This window comes from Blennius ocellaris, assembly GCF_963422515.1.
Source record: "Blennius ocellaris genome assembly, chromosome: 16".
NCBI classification, from domain to species: Eukaryota; Metazoa; Chordata; class Actinopteri; order Blenniiformes; family Blenniidae; genus Blennius; species Blennius ocellaris.
The window spans coordinates 2366898-2383731 of NC_137665.1; the positions used below are offsets into that span (position 1 = coordinate 2366898).

Here is a 16834-nt window from a genome sequence, read left to right on the forward strand (position 1 = left end):
ACCTTTGATCAAGAAAAAAAACCCCTAAACAATTTATTTACTCATTTGTAGTATTGTTACCAGTGTTACTCACTTGCTCGCCGCACAAGTCAAATTGTACACAACAGAGCCGCCCCCGGCTGGCATTTACAAAGAGGTCTTGTTGGAAATCGGTGCAGTGGAACGTGATCGGGAGCCGTCAGGAGGAGGAAGTGTTTGGGTCGCGGACTGGAGAAACCAGTTGAACACGTTTTGCAGCTCACTTTGCATATGATCAAGTTGTCCGTGTCAACTTATACAGAATACCAAGCTTCACTTTAGTTCTTTTCTTCCCCCCCCCCCCCCCTAAGTTCAAAATGTAACTTACACTGCAGTTAAGGTTGAGAATTTGCTAACGTGGATCTCAGACGTGTAACAGATGAAGGGGAACAAACAAACTCAGAAGCACGGAACTTTAAATGCTAGAACTGCAAAATAGGCACATATGGCAGAAAATACACAGCTCTGATTTTACAGATTTCTTTTCTTTACAAGATGAGAGGAAACAGCATTTTTTCAAACAATCATTCACTGTGCAGTCAGAAAGTGCACTCAGTCATCAGGACAGAAGGAGAGGATCACAAAGTAACACCGAAGTTGATTAGGAATCGCAAACAAAAGATTAATTCTGTGCCGGATTGTGCAAGCGTCGTGTCCCATGTTTGCAGAGCATGCTGAGGTAAAAGGTAAACAACTGATGATTTGACCGACTGCCCGAGGAGGAAAACACAAAGAAACAAGCTAATATGCACACATCTGTTGTAGTTCTTTTTTCCTATGTAGCACTTGTTGGTTCGAAGAAATGAGACGACAAATCTGCAACGACTTTGGGAGGAAAGCGGTTGCTGGTTTGTTCCGACGCGGCAGACTAGGATGGAGACACGCGTGATTAGCGCAAAGCGTACACACATTACGCCGACCCGGCATGAGTGCGGTCGGAAGGGAAACGGAAGGAAAGCGGCGAGTGAATGGAGGCCGAGAGCAGAAAGTCCGTGTGGGTAGTGTTGGGATGCTATAGGCTCCCCCAATTCTCCGGAGGAGGAAACTGTTCTAGACTGCCGCTCTCGCTGTGCTCCTGCTCGCCCATGGTGAAGGCGAGTCTGTAGTCCAGCTGCACCTTCTCCTGCAGGGGACGACGGGAAGATGGAAAATCAGTTCCCTGTACCGTCCATTTCAAATAAATGACTTTGGTCTTAATTATAGTGAAGAAAGTGGACATGTGGAGTCTCATGGCTTCTTTTAAAGGAAGTTTCCAGAGCTGTTACGCTGGTTCAAAGTCAATCTGTGTAGAATTTTACCCACATTTTTTTGCAGTGATGCTCAGGCGCCTGCCAGCTTCAGCGGTCGTCTCCCAATTCACCTTTGGCTAAGCCCCGCCCCCAAACAAACCCCATAGCATTCGACTACCTCTGGCCCAGACTCGGACAAACATTCTCAGCTCTGGAGCACAAAACATGGCCACATGGCGGGACTGAGCCAAAGGTCAACTGGAAGGTTGGAAGGTCGCCTGCACTTTTAAGATGATTCCAAACCAGATGTATAGATTTAATTTCAAACACAGATTTGTTCCTTGTTTTTTTTAACACAGAAGTTGTTGTCTCTATCTTGACCCACCTTGTTTGGGTTTGCTAGGAGCATGATCTGTGTGACAGCAGCCGGAGGAAGGATGGGGTTGAAAGCTGGGAGCTCTGTTCCCGACGGGGGCTGCAGCTTCACGGCCATAGACTGTCAGTAGATTAAAAAAAAACAAAAAAACCACAAAACACAAATGGTGAATAAACATCAACACCACCGAGTCATGGAATGTGGCGCTCCGTCCACGAATGCAGACCTTGGGGGCCGTCGTCTGGAAGCTGATGCCGGTGACGGGGACGGGCGCCGAAGACAGCATGGAGATGATGACCACCAGCACGTCGGGTCGAGACGGAGGCGAGTCCCGGGCGAAGTGAAAGAGAACCCGCAGACTGTGTCCGTCGAACACGGTGACAGGTAAGAGACTACCTGGAGAAACGGGAGACACGGGGCCGTTGGGTTCGGGGAGGGCTTAAATCTCACTGTGAAACTGAAAAAAGGAACATCTGTACCCAGACGGGCCAGTTCCATTCAGGCACAATCTACTTACTGGGCTTAATGGAGTCTAGCGGGACGAAAACATCAGTCAGGGTAACTTCTTCAGGAGCCGGGTCCGCGTGAGCAGGAGACATGTCCAGCAGCGTGGCTCCGGCGCCGACAGGCTGAGAGTTCATGAGAGGGGCAGGAGGTTCCGAGGGGAAGGGCGGGATCAGGTGTGGAGTGATGTTGGTGCCCGACTTGCTCTGGAGGTCTCTCAGAGTTGGTTTGGATTGCTGTCTGTCCCTGAAAGAGCAAAACCTCCTACTTTACACGGCTCTTTGGTGATGAGGAGAGTTTCTCCTCAAAGCAAATGATCCGACGGTACTTAAAATAACGCTCGGTACCATTTGACCTGCAGGCCCTCTGGAGGCAGCGACTGCTGCAGCAGCGTTTTCCCCAGCAGGTCCAGCTCATCCAAGGCCGAGTTCCCCGGCGTGGAGCCCGACGAGAGGGGCTGGGGGAGCGGGGGCGGGTCTGGGCTCAGGAGGAGACCGGGAGCAGCTGGGACGTCTGCGTCGATGCTGTCGGACGACTGGAAGCACCAAGTTCAGAAATCATGTTCACGGAAGTGCCACCGCCGGCCTGGCCTCGCAGAGAGGATTGCTGGAGCGAGTCGCGCTCACCTGGAAGGAGTCCCACGCCGTGGAGTCCTCCGGCTGCGACGTCGGGTTGGATGTGTGCGTTCCTTCACTTAGACCTGCGCGACCCACAAAGACGATGAGCGATCGGAGCGATCGGGCGATTACGTCACAGCGCGGTAAGAAAGCAACGAAAGCCGATGTGCAACACAAACCAACCAAGGGACATGAGTTCGTCGTCGAGGAGGCTGAGGCCCGTCTCTTGCGAGGCGGCGTTGAGGCCGTCTGTCGGAGTGGGGAACTCCGGGAAGGAGGGAGGCGACTGGGGCGACGTGTCCAATCCCGTCAGGTCGAGCAGCGCCGTCCCGCCTCCTGTGAGAACACACAGTCGTCACAGCTCCCCAGTGGAGCGCTCCAACCCCGCTCCACTTCACGGGCCTGCGCGCGGTCAAAGGTCAAATGTGCCGGCCGTGTGTCCACGGACCCACCGATTTGTTTCTGCAGGCTTGACGTGTTGTTTCCGTTGACGATCTCGCCCTTCACCTGCTGCTTGTACAGGTTGATGACGTGAGTGAGGCTGTCGTTGGCCTGCAGGATCTCCGCTGTGAAGAGAGTTTTATTACATTTTAATAAGCTGCTTTTGATAGGCAAGCGGCAGAGCATGTGCCTGATTAATACTACTAAAGCTACTCAATCTACAAATCGACGCCATTTGACCGGTGTTTCCCTCCCGATATTCAACAATGTGTAAAAGGTTAACTTAAAAATCCCAAACAAATCCAGTTTAAAACCTTCAAAAAAAGGCATTTATCAATAAACACAACTACAAGCTTGTAAAAATGTTGTGTACAAATCCCCTTCCTGAAGACAGGCTGAACGATTTTACAGATAACACAAGTTCAGACTAGAATTTGAACATTCAAGGTAGAATCATGGTGTGTATTGAAGACTTGGTAGTCTTAAACAAAAACAAACAAACTACCCCCTCACTCGCTAATCTCCACAGTTATGGGACTCTGTCTTGGATAACGCGAGATAGAAGCCGGAGTGATGGGAGAGGAACCCTCACCCAGAGCCTCGTCATTGTCCTCGGTGTCACTCGCCAGTCTGAACAGCGTCGGCCTCATTTTCTCACAGCGCTGATACAGATCCTGACGGGCACACAAACACAACACCAAGTTAAACGAGGGTTTCTCATTTCAAATGGAAAGAGGGGGAAAATAAAATTCTGCCTCACCTGTATCAGCTCGGCGTTGCTGTGGTTGGGGGCGGCGCCGTCGTAGTCCTGCAGCAGCTGAGTCAGCAGGGAGACGCTCTCATTCACCTCCTGGATGGCGTTCACTCGCTTGGACACCTTCTCCGCTCGCCTCTGGTCCTGAACCGGAGGGCAAACACAGCGCACACATGTACAGCCGGAGCACAACACCACAGCCAGGACTGTGAAGGACAATTAGACTTCTCCACAAGTGGGAACGGAATTTAAAAAAAAACAAAACAAAACAAGAATAAAAGGAGGTTTTTACCTCTTGGACCATTTCCTTGATAAGCTTGTTGGCGGCTTTCAGGTCTTCGGGGTGCGAACTATTCAGCAGCCGAGACAACGTCTGGCGGAGAGCGCCACGGTTCACAGGCAAAAAGAAAGACGTGAAACACGAGCGTGGCCAAAACACAGTTTGCACAGTGGATAACGCTGACATTTTATCAAGTCAAGCTGTAAACCGGAGACGTTTATTTGCTTAAATCACAGAAGTCAAATGACTTCTAGTTGAAACAGGCTTTGAACGGATTGCAGACAAATTCTAGATGCAAAATACTGTAAAATAAGATCCTAACTCGTATAAGACGTCTTGCAGTGGAACTTCAAAATGATGTCCATTATTTAATTGAATTACTCTCGTGACGACACATTCAAATAACCATTAACATGTTTGTCGCATGGCTCGTCACCAAGTCCTTACTTTTGACTTCTCCTCATCCTCAAAAATGGCGTTCTTGGGTCTGGGCGGAGGAAGGTTCAGCAGTTTGTCAGGCGGCAGCTCTGGGTCTTGTTTAATAATACCTGGTTTTATGAGCGGCGGACGGGAAAATGACATTAAAGTGAGAACGTGGAAAACAGAAAAGGGAGCAGAGATCCGGTTGCCTCCTGGGACGCGAGACGGCGAGGCCACGCGCCGAGCTGCCGACTGACCCTCACCTTGTTTCTTCAGCATCTGATAAGCGTCCGAGATCTTGGCCTCGTCGGGTAACCCCAGCGTCCAGCTGTAGATCAACTCCAGAACCTTCCTCTTCACCGGCTCGGGGGACCGCGACCCCAGGTACTGCGCCGGAGGACGAGGAGTCGGTGACCCGGGAATAAGACGCGAATACGAGGAAGCAGACGGATAGCGAGGCGTTCCGAAAACACTCACCTTCGGAGAGACCACTTTGATGAGCTCGTTAAGGAAACGGAACTTCCCCACTTCACTGTGAAACCTTTTCCCGCAGTTCTTCATACACGTCTCCAGAACCTGCCGTTAAACAGCGACAAGAACTCGATTCAGGATGACGGACTTTATATCGGGTGTCGAGTTACTTTTTAGGATGGATTTGGGTTCTTTTTTTTCTTCTTCTTTGTTTTGTACATTTTCTTTATTTGATCTTTTTCCTTGTATCAGAATATTGGTTTTGGAGGGGGCACAAGGGGGCAGTAGTGAGCTGATCATGGCTGGTGTGTCAGCAGGTGTGGTAAAGTCTGGCCTCAGGAGGATCAGTGGCAGGTGAGGAGCCAAGCTGTTTGCGTCAGTGTGTGGAATCCTTCAGAGACGCCGTCGGTAGGAGTTTCATTGACCATTTTGGAGTTTCACGGCAAAAGCGGGGAAGCCCTAAGATTTACGGTGATCTGATTCAATTTGTCAGCTTGGGGTTCAGATTGAGCACATTCTTTATATTATTTCCTCGCACTTGGAGGTGAATCAGCAGCGTTGGAGGGAATAACTGGTGTGCCGACTTTGCTTTAACATAAAAAGAACCTGGATTGTTGGTGGAGGACATGTTGGTTTCCATCTCTTGGAAATGAAACAGAATTCTTGATTTAATTTAAAATAAGAGGAACAAACACTATTTTGAATTTAAAGATTTACAACTAACAACTCGTCATCACTTAACAAAATAAAGGAACAAAAAAAAAAAGACTGAGTGAAGTTGCCCAGTCTGCTCCTTTGCGGTTAAAAAAAAAAAAACACAAAAAAGAAGTTGGTGTTGAGACGTGAGCTCACCAGTAGTGCCTGCATGGCCTCCCACTCCTGTGGAGACTGGATCTTGTGAGCCAGGAGCCTGGTGGCCAGCTGAGGTCTGGAACACGTCAACAAACACAAGCTGAACTTCCAGATTAAGAGCATCTGCCTGAAAATGTCCCGTTAATTCATTTCACTCCCAATATCATGTCTGTTTGTGAGCGTCATGTGTCCCCAGCTTTTGTTTTTATTCAATATACGACTTGTATCCTCCATTACAAATCCATCAGCGGCTGAACAGAATTAATTAGGCTCGAAGCTTTGTATTGATTTTAGATTCATTCGAGAGAAACGGGTACATAAATGCATGTTTGTGCAGCCGGTACGTCCAGGGCTTGAAGCTTGAATCAGCAACAAAGCCTCATAAATCATGCAGCAGAGCACAAACAGCGTTTCGGCCCCGAGGGCTCGTCTCTCACCCCTCCAGTTCATTGTTGAGCTGGTCGCAAAAGGCATGGATGCCGTTCCAGTCTGTGTCTCTGTTCAGTGGGTTTGTGGCCTTATCTGAAACGATAGCGGATACAACGTCAAGACAACAGAAGGGTTCCCTGAATTCGACCAATATTGTGATTTTAGATATTTAAAAACACAATGGCAAAGAAAAAAAATGTATGAGAAACCTTCGTACTCGTACTTTTTCTCACGTTAACTGGTTGTAAAATGAGATGCAGACAAAAGCAGTAATCTGTAACAAATGCTGAACAGAATTTAGCATAAATTCTTTTTTTCCCCTCCTACAGACCTGCTTTAAGTTCTCTGAATGTCTGCTGAACAATTGTTCTTTCGAGCTAAAATCTCCCCCAAGGTTTCTATTGGATTCAGACGTGGTACAGTTTATTACGCTAGAGTGACTTTTTACCGTCGCATCAGACACTCTGACATCATTCTGTATGTTACATTGGGCTAAGAAATGGCTTTATGGTGCCAAGCAGTCCACGTACTCGGGCAGATTAACAATTTGTGTTTACGGTTCCACGTCACTGAGCACTCAGTTTGTGCCTTTGGATCCAACATGGGAAAGAAGGCAGGAAAACCAACACAGTGATCACACTGAGAAAGCCACTGGATTTAGACTCACTATCAGGTCTTTTGGACATTGCTCCTAAGGAGGCGGGAGAGGCACTATTCAACCAGGCCTCCTTCTCTTAACCTGCACCTTCAAATATACGTCCTTGTACAAACCAACGTCTCAAAAGATCTCTTTTTGACAACTGGTTGTTAAACCAATGAAGTCTTGCATTACAGAGACTGATCCAAAGCAGACAGACTATTCAGTTTGTGTGATATTGGATCAAGTGCATTGTGTAGTTTGGATGTTGATCAGATGACAGTGAGTGGTAACATCAACAATGGAGGGAAAAAACAAGGGTTTGCATAGTTTCTAATGGCTTGTTGTGGAGTTTGACTACATTGCTGCGGTGTTACAGGGTGTCAGTTTCCTGATGTGACGAGTCGATTATGCAATTTCGTTCATCTGGGGTCAAACCTGGTGATCACATCTGGTTTTGTAACAGGAGGCACTAAAACATCTGCCCAACACAGTTCTGCCAGAGCAGCCAGCTTTGCACTGCTGTCTTTCATTGAGAAGTTGGAGGTGAAATCATGCTGTCATTTCGCCTCCTTATTACAACACTTCCAAAGATTATAAACCAGTTATAGCTTATGAATGAAAACATGAAGGAGGATCCTTAATGGACAGAAACCCCAGCATGCAATACAAAGCTTGTGGAGTAAATTAAAAACCATCAAGGTGGAGTCTCAACCCAGCATGCCATAGTGTGTGTACACACACACACACACACACACACACACACACACACACACACACACACACACACACACACACACACACACACACACACACACACACACACACACACACACACACACACACACACACACACACACACACAGAATGTGCTAACTGGCTAAACGTCAGCTAGCGTGATGTCGCACAGTGTCACAGCCACTTCTCGATCTTTCTACCGAGGTCACCGCCTTCGCCGCAGATACAATCGACCGTATTCTGGATTAAGAGTATGACCCTGTGATCGGATCGCCGGCAGCCCGGTGGAGCCCCCGAGCCCGTGCAGCGGCGGCTCCGTCCGGCTGCGTGTTGACAGCTGGCAGCCGCAGCTCCGGAGCTACCGTTAGCATGCTGGATGGAACGGCGGGGGTCCGATTCCGCCTCCTCCGGGAGGCTGTCGGGTCGCGATATGGTCAGCACCGGGTTCCGAGAAAAATGAAAACACCGAGGGGGAGAAACAAGTTTGAGACACTCACTGATCCGAGACTCCAAACTCTCCGCATCGGGCGGCGCAGCCATCACTGCGAGATTTATGAGGCCCTGCAAGTCTCGCGAGAGTACAAGGGACGAGAAGAGAGCGGCGGGCATAGAAATAGAGTATATGGACTAAAAAACATTTGGATATAGTTTTATAAAGTAGAATTATTGAATCTTTATCTCATATGCACACTACTTGATGACAATATAAATTGTTGCGTCCACTAATATGCAAAAAGTATTACCAGTTATTGGGAAAACGACCATTTCAAAATTCTACTAACTGCATTTCTATGTTCTGAAGTATAATCAAGTTGACAAACAAGACTATACCGGATACTGTGCTCCTGCAAAATAAAATCAGTGTAAAGTGAGATTAGGTGTCTGGGCATGCAATCATCCATCACAAGGAAAACAATAGAAAAAACAAACAAACAAACACAAGTGGGGATGAGCAGTCAAAGGACGTAAATAAACTACTACAGGTTAACAATCACAAGCATATTAAGCTGGGCTTTTTACATTGAAATTAAATCAAACGGATACATATCTTTTGTATATTTTTTGATGAAACCGCGCTTGACATTTTTGAGACATGAAGAATAGATTATAAACTTCTTTTTTTTAAACAGTTGAAGATGGGACTTCTTATTCACCGATTTACTACAATGTAAATTATATTTTCCCCACAAAAGACGTATATTAATAACATTACATAATGTTGGGTCTGAATGCTTCTCATAGTACAAAATATCAGAGAACGATACAGTATATAGCAAGCAGCTAATTATGGTTCCACTTCTCTCGAGTTAGCAATAAATAGAACATGAAGAAGACTAACTTCTGCTCGAGTGACATAACTTTCAGTGTAGAATTGACGGACACAATAAAGATTCATTTTTACAGGCAATATAAAGTTGCTAAAAGTGTGTAAAGTGACTGGTTAGGTACCTATAAAACAATGTTTTCAAATCCGCTGGCTCCATCATGGTGGATTGGAGATTACGTGACTTCCTGCAGAGATGTAGCGCACACATTTTTTTTTTATTTGTTTGTAATGTTTCCTATAAATTGATCTTAAAAAGAATAAATAAACTGACATACTTCTCGTATAAAGATTACGTTACTTCCGGTGTTGAGAGAGAAATGGCGGCGCTCCTTGTTTGCAGAACGGTTCTTCGTTTTATTAAGTTTTATGAAAATAATGTGAATATACTTTTATCACAGACACTTTTTATATACATCCTTAACATGATACATTATGCCTCTTATTCAATTTGGCAGTAATATAAAGGTTAACGACGGTAGTTGTTTTGTTTTTACCTTTATTTGACGGGAAGTTCTTTATTTCCAACCAATTTACTGTCAGTGGATAATTTTACCAAACCAATAATACAAATTAAATTGAAGCGTCATAACTGATTGCTTACACAGCTGAAGTAAAGGTTTTCACTCACTACAGCTGAGCATTTAATTCTAGAATTTACATTTGCTCAAACCACTGTTGCAAGTCATTTCAATAAATTATGAACCGGAGCAAGACAGAATTAAAAAAAAAATGCAGATGTATTGATGAGTTGTGGTTGAAATGATGTCTGTCACGGGTCGGGGGGGGGGGGGGGACAAATAAAGTTGTAACCAGAAACCTTTCCATCCTAATTATAGCGGCTCTGCGGCGCCCTCTGGTGGCAGCTATTGCGCATTTCACCGAGGAGCACAACAAGGAGCAGCACCTTGGCAAGCAGAGGGATTTGCTTTATTTATTTATTTTAATTCTTTCTTCTGTGAAAGTGGACAGGAGTGTTGCAGCCCTGAATACACGATGAGACGTGTCCTCTGAGAAGTGCCCGCTGGTGTGAGACGCTTTGTGGTTCAGGTTGCCAGAGGACCAGACTTTGTGTTGCAACACTGAAACGATGCCCTGCTTTCATGTTGCGGGTACCTTTTTATTTTTAGATGACAATGCAGCCTAGAAAAGGGGGGGTGAAACCAAACCACCTTCCTTCCTGCTGCCTCACCAAGTCGATGCGCAACAAGTTTTGTTGACGCAAAAGTGGTGGAAGATGCTCCTCGGTTTCCTGTTTCCTCCGCAAAAAGCCAACGTGCCCAGCTTGACTTCACATCGTCAGTCACAAAGTGCCATGTTGGCCCAGCCTGCACGTCGAGCTTGAGGCAGACGATGGTTTCGCAGAAGGTTCTGCAGGAGTGGTGCCGCGTCACGTGCGCCTCTTACCCCGGCGTGGAGGTGAAGGACCTGTCGACGTCATTCAGGGATGGACTCGCGTTCTGCGCCATCATCCACAAACACCGACCTGACCTAATGTGAGTAGATGGAAAGAATATGACGCCACCAAGGATGTTTATCTGTTCTTGTTGTTGTTGTTGTTGTGGTCCTGGTCTGAGGCGTGACGGAGTGTCTCCATGGTGATCAACGTGCTGTATTTATCTGGAGCAGAGGACCTGCTCTAATCTTAATCTCTGTCTCACCGCTTCAACCTTTCCTTGTCCACTTTAATGAGATCAGCTTGTTTGTTTTGACCCTCAAGGTCCAACTACTGTCCTAAAATGAAAGAAAAAAAAAATCACTTATTGCCTTCTGCAAAGTTATTCCCACATGTGAAGTTAACCTTGGTGACTCCGACTCCTCCGTCATGTGACTGACTGTTTCTCAGTTTGGCATGTGATGGACAATCTGTCCAGGGTCTGTCTTCAACTTTAATCCTTTAGTTCAGTCAACCGGGATCAGCTCCAGCACTGCACTCCTCGGTTAGATAGAAGAATGGCTTGTGTCGCACGTTCTTGTCTGTTTATTCCCTCTTTTAATGCCTTAAGATTTTGATCATCGTTTCACTGAGCTGTCCATCATCTTCACCCTTCCAGAAATTTCCGATCTCTCTCCAAAGACAAAGCTTATGATAATAACAAACTTGTGAGTTGATTCCGTTTGCTTGAGCTTGAATGAAAACATTTCTTGCGACAACAGCAAAGGACATTTTTATCTGTGTGTTTTATTGTTTTCTAGGCATTTGCTGTTGCAGAAACAAAGCTGGGGATCCCTGCACTGCTGCATCCAAATGACATGCTCGCCTCCAAATCCGATTGTTTAGCCGTCATCACCTACATTTCTCTATACTACGACTTCTTCAACAGGAAAACCTCTGGTGAGTCGAGATCAACTTTCCTGGTAAATAATCGTAGACGGAACAGTGCATGATACTGAGGATGGAGGTGGGAGGAGAAGATACTTGCAAACATTTTTTTTTCCAGACTCTATAATATTAAGAAATGTAGGCCATTGTGGACGTTTGCTTCTCGTTTTAGACACAATTAGTAGTGCAGATGGTGCAACGTTTGCCTTCACTGATAAGATCATGTGACAGCAGTTATTAGACAGTCTGCACCTCTATTCATAGCCAGCGCACTGCATTTTATTCTGGCCTTTCTTTCTTTCTTTCACACCTTTGCAGCGAGCCCTGCCAAGTCGTGGCCGTCGCCTGTCACGGTCCTGAACAATCCGACAAGGAGCAGAACCTCTGATGGTCAGAAGGTAAACGCTCCCCGCTCGGTTCTCGGTGGGTCGTCGCGTTCAGTCGTCTCACCGGCTGGTTTCCCTTCTTCTTTCAGAGCTGGACTGATCTGCAGACGAGCGAGGAGAGTCGGTTTCTCAACACAAGGCCTCGGGCGGTGTGTCATTTGTGCCTCAAGCCCGTGCATCTCATACAGAGACAGCTGGTGGACGGAAAGGTTTTTCATCGCAGCTGCTTCAGGTACCGAGGGTTGAAAATGTCTGGCCTCGTCGCATCGCCTGCGTCAAAACGGTTACTTGCTTCTCGGAGATCGGGTTCAGGAGGGCCGTTGCTCACTTATACATCCTGAAGAGAGTTTGAATGTTCTTACAGCCACACACGTCTGTCTTCCAGGTGTAAAGTGTGCCGCAGCAGCCTCTTGCCGGACTCCTACACCCGGGGAAGTGACCCCGACTCCCTGATCTGCCGCTTCCACACCACCGCCGGCAAGAGCACTCGTGTCGACCTCAACCAGGAAACGGCGTCTCCGAACATGGAGGAAGCGAGTTATTCTCTGAGTGGATTGGCCATAAGCAGCGTTCCTCATTATGCTAAGGTGACAGAGTCACAGGACAGACCGGTTTCTGTAACGGCGGGACCAGACGGAACGGCGAGGCAGGAGAGCAGGAGCCCGTCTGTTGGAGCTCCACGTCTTCCTCGGCACGGTGGCGAACGCGGGGAGGCCGTAAACGGCGGCAGGGCGTTGCAGGAGTCGACGGAGACGTCGGGGTTCCGTCGTGCTCAAGCGGCAGAAGGTCGCCGTCCCGTTCCGACGCCCAGGCGGCTGCCTGACTCCTCCGGGGTCCCTGTTCCTGCAGCCCGGGTCAAAACGCCCCAGACCATGAACAGCTGTCCGCCCGCAGGTACATTTATGCTGAAAAACAAATGCAAATTATACTGTTGTTGTTGTTTTCTTTCTGTACGGTCCTCCGTCTTTGTCCTTCCAGACAAAGTAAATAGAAACTTTTGTTATATTTGTCTGTCTCTTCATGCAGGCTGTTCCACAAACCAAAGGAAATCTCCACCCAGTTCTTCTCACATGTAAGTTGTACAGAACAAGTTCTTCTTTTCTAACATTTATTTTGGGAGTTTTGGTGCACCCCAAAATGGTTGTATTAAGGTTTTAAGTGAGCGTGAATTAACTTAATAACAGAAAGTAATGATGACATATTTGAGAGATGAAATCCTAAAGAAACTTCAAATGGGAACTTTATATAACTTTAAGTTGTGTCATGAACCAAAAAGTCAAGTTTATTTCTACAGCCCATTTAAAAGCAACCCGAAGTCAAACAAAGTGCTTCACGGTTCAAAATAGAACAACACGACATAATCTGTGAGTAAATATACGGTAAAAACAAACATCTTTGTCTTTTAACACTGTGAAAGCCTCTTTTCTGTTTCTTCTCTCCTGCAGGAGCAAACTGACCACCACCAGCCCTAGAGTGAAGCCCAGCCACCCCTGGATGGCCATTGTGCATCCTGGACCCTGGACGCGGCTGCCTCCGGCTCCTCCCCCCGTCCCACCACCTCGATCCAAGACTGTCGCCAAGAGGCCGACGCCATGGAACCAACCCAAACCCTCTGCTCCCAATCCTTTTGAGGAGGAGGAGGAGGAGGAGGAGGAGGAGGAGGAGGAGAAGGAGGAAGAGGTGTCCGCTGTCCTCCAAGAGAAAGACGAGGACCTGGATTCTGTCATTTATGCGACGGTCAACAAGAGCCGTTTGAATCATTTTAAGGAATATAAAGAGAAGGAAGTTGAGCGACAACGTAAACAAAACCTACCGCCCAGGCCAGTTTCCTCCGAGGCGGCGGGGAGCAGCAGTGAAGCGGATCTGTTGGACGCGACTGAAGCAGCAGCAGGGATTTATTCCACGTTGAACTTCGCGCAGACGGACATTTTATCCCGAAGTGTTTCTGTTCCGGCCATCTCCTCTGGCTCCACTACCCCCGTGAGTGTCTGTCCGACGTCACGACAAAGTAAGGTACGACCAGACGTCAGGACTTCCTACTTAAAAACTTTCTGTGTTGACAGGACGGCCTGGAATCAGCTCATTTACAAGTTTAAATGTGTGTTTTGGGGTTTTTTTTTCTCCATTTTTAGCAAGTCTGCAAAGAAAATCCTTTCGATCGGAAACCTGGAATGACCAAGTCCAACACGGTCCAGGAACTGTCTTCTCATCGAAGCCCTGCCCCGGGACATGGTTTTCCACTCATCAAGAGGAAGGTCAGGCTTTTTTTTCTTTTTGCTCAATGTACACTATGTATGTATGACACTCAAATCAAAAAGATTGTTTTCCTATTAATGTGTCAAGGCAGTGAGAAATCCCCTGTTTGTCGCCTTTATTTGTGGAGATTGCATGTGCTCTTTGTCTAAATTAATATATTTGAGGTTAATATGTGACTCTGTATCACAATCAATAAAGCTTATTTGATTGATTTTTGCTTTTTTTTTATAGTTAACGTGTCTTCATGTTTCCTCCAACAGGTACAGACGGACCAGAATGTGTCTACCAAAGACCTGCAAGTGCAGAAGAGAGAGTTGGATGAACGTGCGGAGGCACTGGAGCAGAGAGGACTGGAGCTGGAGAGAAATCTGAGAGACTGCAGGAACGGTAAAAACCCCATCAGCTCCACACAAAGTGAAAGTTGCACTGATGCCAAATCAATCGGTGTGAATTTCTTGGGCGCACTTTCATTTTTGCGTGAACAGCAACAAGTGGCAAATTATTTTATTTCTATTTCAGCCTTCAGTTAATCGGGACGTCACGTTGCAATACTCCACAACAGTGTCGCATGTTTAGCATGTTTATCCAGTGTGGTTCCGCCTTAATAACTTCAAATGTATCCAAACACAAGATGCAAGTGCTGTTTCTGTGTTTCTGGTCTTGTTGAGAGGTCAATATTAAACGTGCAGATGTCTAATGATGTAATTTTTAACCACTACTAACTGACTTGTTTGCCTTCTGAGTTTTGGATATTCAACAAATGGGAACATGACGTATAAATAAAACTAAACTGGGATTTCTTCTGCTTTCAGACAAGGAGAAGGAGCAGATGCTGACGGAGTGGTTCTCTCTGATCCGCCAGCGTCACGTTCTGTCCCGTACAGATACCGAGCTGGTTTATCAGTGAGTCCACGCCAAACAAGTTTTACGCAAATGTCCAGTGGACGTTTTGTCATTTGTGTGTATTTTCCCAGAATGAAACAGCAGAAGTTGGAGGACAGACAGGCAGATGTGGAGTACGAGCTCCGGTGTCTCCTGAACAAACCAGGTCTGCGCTCGGCTCCATCACTTTGTCGAGTTGTCCTGCTAATTTAAATCCAACTTTAAATTCTTCACTTCACTGCATTCGAGCTTTTCGAACGGTAGCGGACTGAGTTTTCACCGCGCTGCGTATCAGGGTTTGAATCTCTATTGTGGCAGGAAGCGCGTTCAGTGACTCGTCTTCTATGTGATGCAAGGACTTCCTGTGGCAACCGCTGTCAAAGGAAGCTGTCAGATAGACATAATTATAGTAGATAACTCCTTCTGTCCTCTGAATTTTTACCGGTAACATTAATATTCTGTTCCCTTTGCTCAGAGAGCGACTGGACCCGGAAGGATCGAGGTCGAGAGCAGCAGCTGATGGACGAGCTGGTCGCCATCATTGAACAGAGGAATCAGATCGTCAGCTGCTTGGAGCAGGACAGGCAGAGGTACACAGACGGGAAACAATAACTGATGACGTTTTCACTTTTAGAGAATTTTCTATAATGAATGCTTCATTTGTTTTTATCAGGGAATTGACAGAAGATTTGCTTTTGGAAGGAAACATGAAGGACAGAGGTGAGAAATAAATAAATCACATTAAATTTACATTGATGTGCATCATATTTGGATTTGAATTCTTCTCATGACATTTTTGGATTTAATTGGGTTTTTTTTCTCCTCTTCAGACTTTCAGAAAGAAAAACTAAAGGAACTGAAGAAGTCAAAAGGAAAGCTCAAGCCAACCAAAGTGTTGAAACTGTTGAATCAGATATCAGAAAACCACAAGAAGAGCTGAAGAATTGTTATTGATGAAAAAGAAAAAAACTCACAGCGATGATGGAAGTAGGACATGATCATAATGTGGAATAAGAAATGAAATGGTCTCATGTACAGTGTTTGTATACAAAGTCCTAAAGATAATCAATGTACATTTTCTCTGTTTTACTCAATTAGTTTTAACTTTTTTATTACAAACTTGTATATTTGAATGTTTTTGTTTTTTTAATGTTCTCCCTCTGGAGAGAATCTGTACAGACTGATTAAACAGCAATCATTTCAAACTGTTTATGATTATTTACACTGACATACAGAGCACATGACAGAGGGAGTCAAACAAGGTAAATACATTTTATGAGTGTTTTGGATGTATTTGCTTTAGTGCATCATGTTGAACTTGTTTTGCTCCCACATGATTTCAAGTAAGAAAATATGGCCTTTGGATAAAAATAGTTTGAATTAAGGTAACAGTTCCATAATCCCCCATCTTGCCATTTGTATTTATTTACCTTTTACATGTTAGAAAAAGCATTTCTGATACCATGTGAATTGACTGATCTGACCGTATCAAAGATCTGGTTGTTTCTTCACGTTTATGACAAGAAGTGTTTCCACATAACATAGGGATTAGCAGCTTAACCTGCTCGTGCTGGTCTGACTTTCCACTGAGAGCTTTTTGAAACTTGGATCAAATTCAGATGATTTGATACCCACCAACTATAGGTTATTATGTGTCTATGGTAGTTGTAACTTTGATCATTCATATTCATCTGGAAGTTATTTGAAACGCGGCTGTCCAGTTCCAGTGAAAATCTGAGAATTTTTGCAATCAGTTTTGCTGATTTGGCGTTAAGATGGATGGTGAACTCTTTTGCCTCTATTGTTTCGAGAGAGAAAAAACACTTAATTAACCATGTATAAACTGACGGTTGGATTTTTGCAGTTTTACTGTACAATTAGAATTATTAACACATTT

General features: G+C 45.8%; 2 protein-coding genes across 3 annotated transcripts; one reads left to right on the forward strand and one right to left on the reverse strand.

Moving 5' to 3' along the window:
- Positions 1 to 1005: 1005 nt before the first annotated feature.
- Positions 1006 to 8313, reverse strand: LOC308141876 (ADP-ribosylation factor-binding protein GGA1-like). The gene is made up of 17 exons (XM_080512114.1): positions 8264 to 8313; positions 6400 to 6484; positions 5963 to 6038; positions 5117 to 5215; positions 4903 to 5026; positions 4667 to 4767; positions 4232 to 4312; positions 3946 to 4083; positions 3778 to 3859; positions 3197 to 3310; positions 2928 to 3080; positions 2754 to 2827; positions 2475 to 2662; positions 2141 to 2373; positions 1850 to 2019; positions 1633 to 1743; positions 1006 to 1141 (listed from the first exon to the last, which is right to left on the reverse strand). Exons 1-17 carry the CDS (start codon positions 8304 to 8306, stop codon positions 1031 to 1033), a joined length of 1983 nt encoding a protein of 660 aa, XP_080368240.1. The 5' UTR covers positions 8307 to 8313; the 3' UTR covers positions 1006 to 1030.
- A 1686-nt stretch (positions 8314 to 9999) lies between these two features.
- On the forward strand, positions 10000 to 16132 carry LOC308141492 (MICAL-like protein 1). Of its 2 annotated transcripts, XM_080511675.1 has the most exons (15): positions 10000 to 10586; positions 11145 to 11193; positions 11287 to 11425; positions 11732 to 11811; positions 11889 to 12031; positions 12185 to 12693; positions 12826 to 12871; positions 13245 to 13812; positions 13932 to 14054; positions 14316 to 14442; positions 14868 to 14958; positions 15030 to 15103; positions 15413 to 15527; positions 15611 to 15657; positions 15768 to 16132. In XM_080511675.1, exons 1-15 carry the CDS (start codon positions 10444 to 10446, stop codon positions 15875 to 15877), a joined length of 2364 nt encoding a protein of 787 aa, XP_080367801.1. In that variant the 5' UTR covers positions 10000 to 10443; the 3' UTR covers positions 15878 to 16132. The 2 variants fall into 2 exon arrangements, with proteins under 2 accessions (XP_080367801.1, XP_080367802.1); XM_080511676.1 differs by lacking the exon at positions 11145 to 11193 and having other exon boundaries at positions 10524 to 10586.
- The last annotated feature ends 702 nt before the right edge of the window (positions 16133 to 16834 follow it).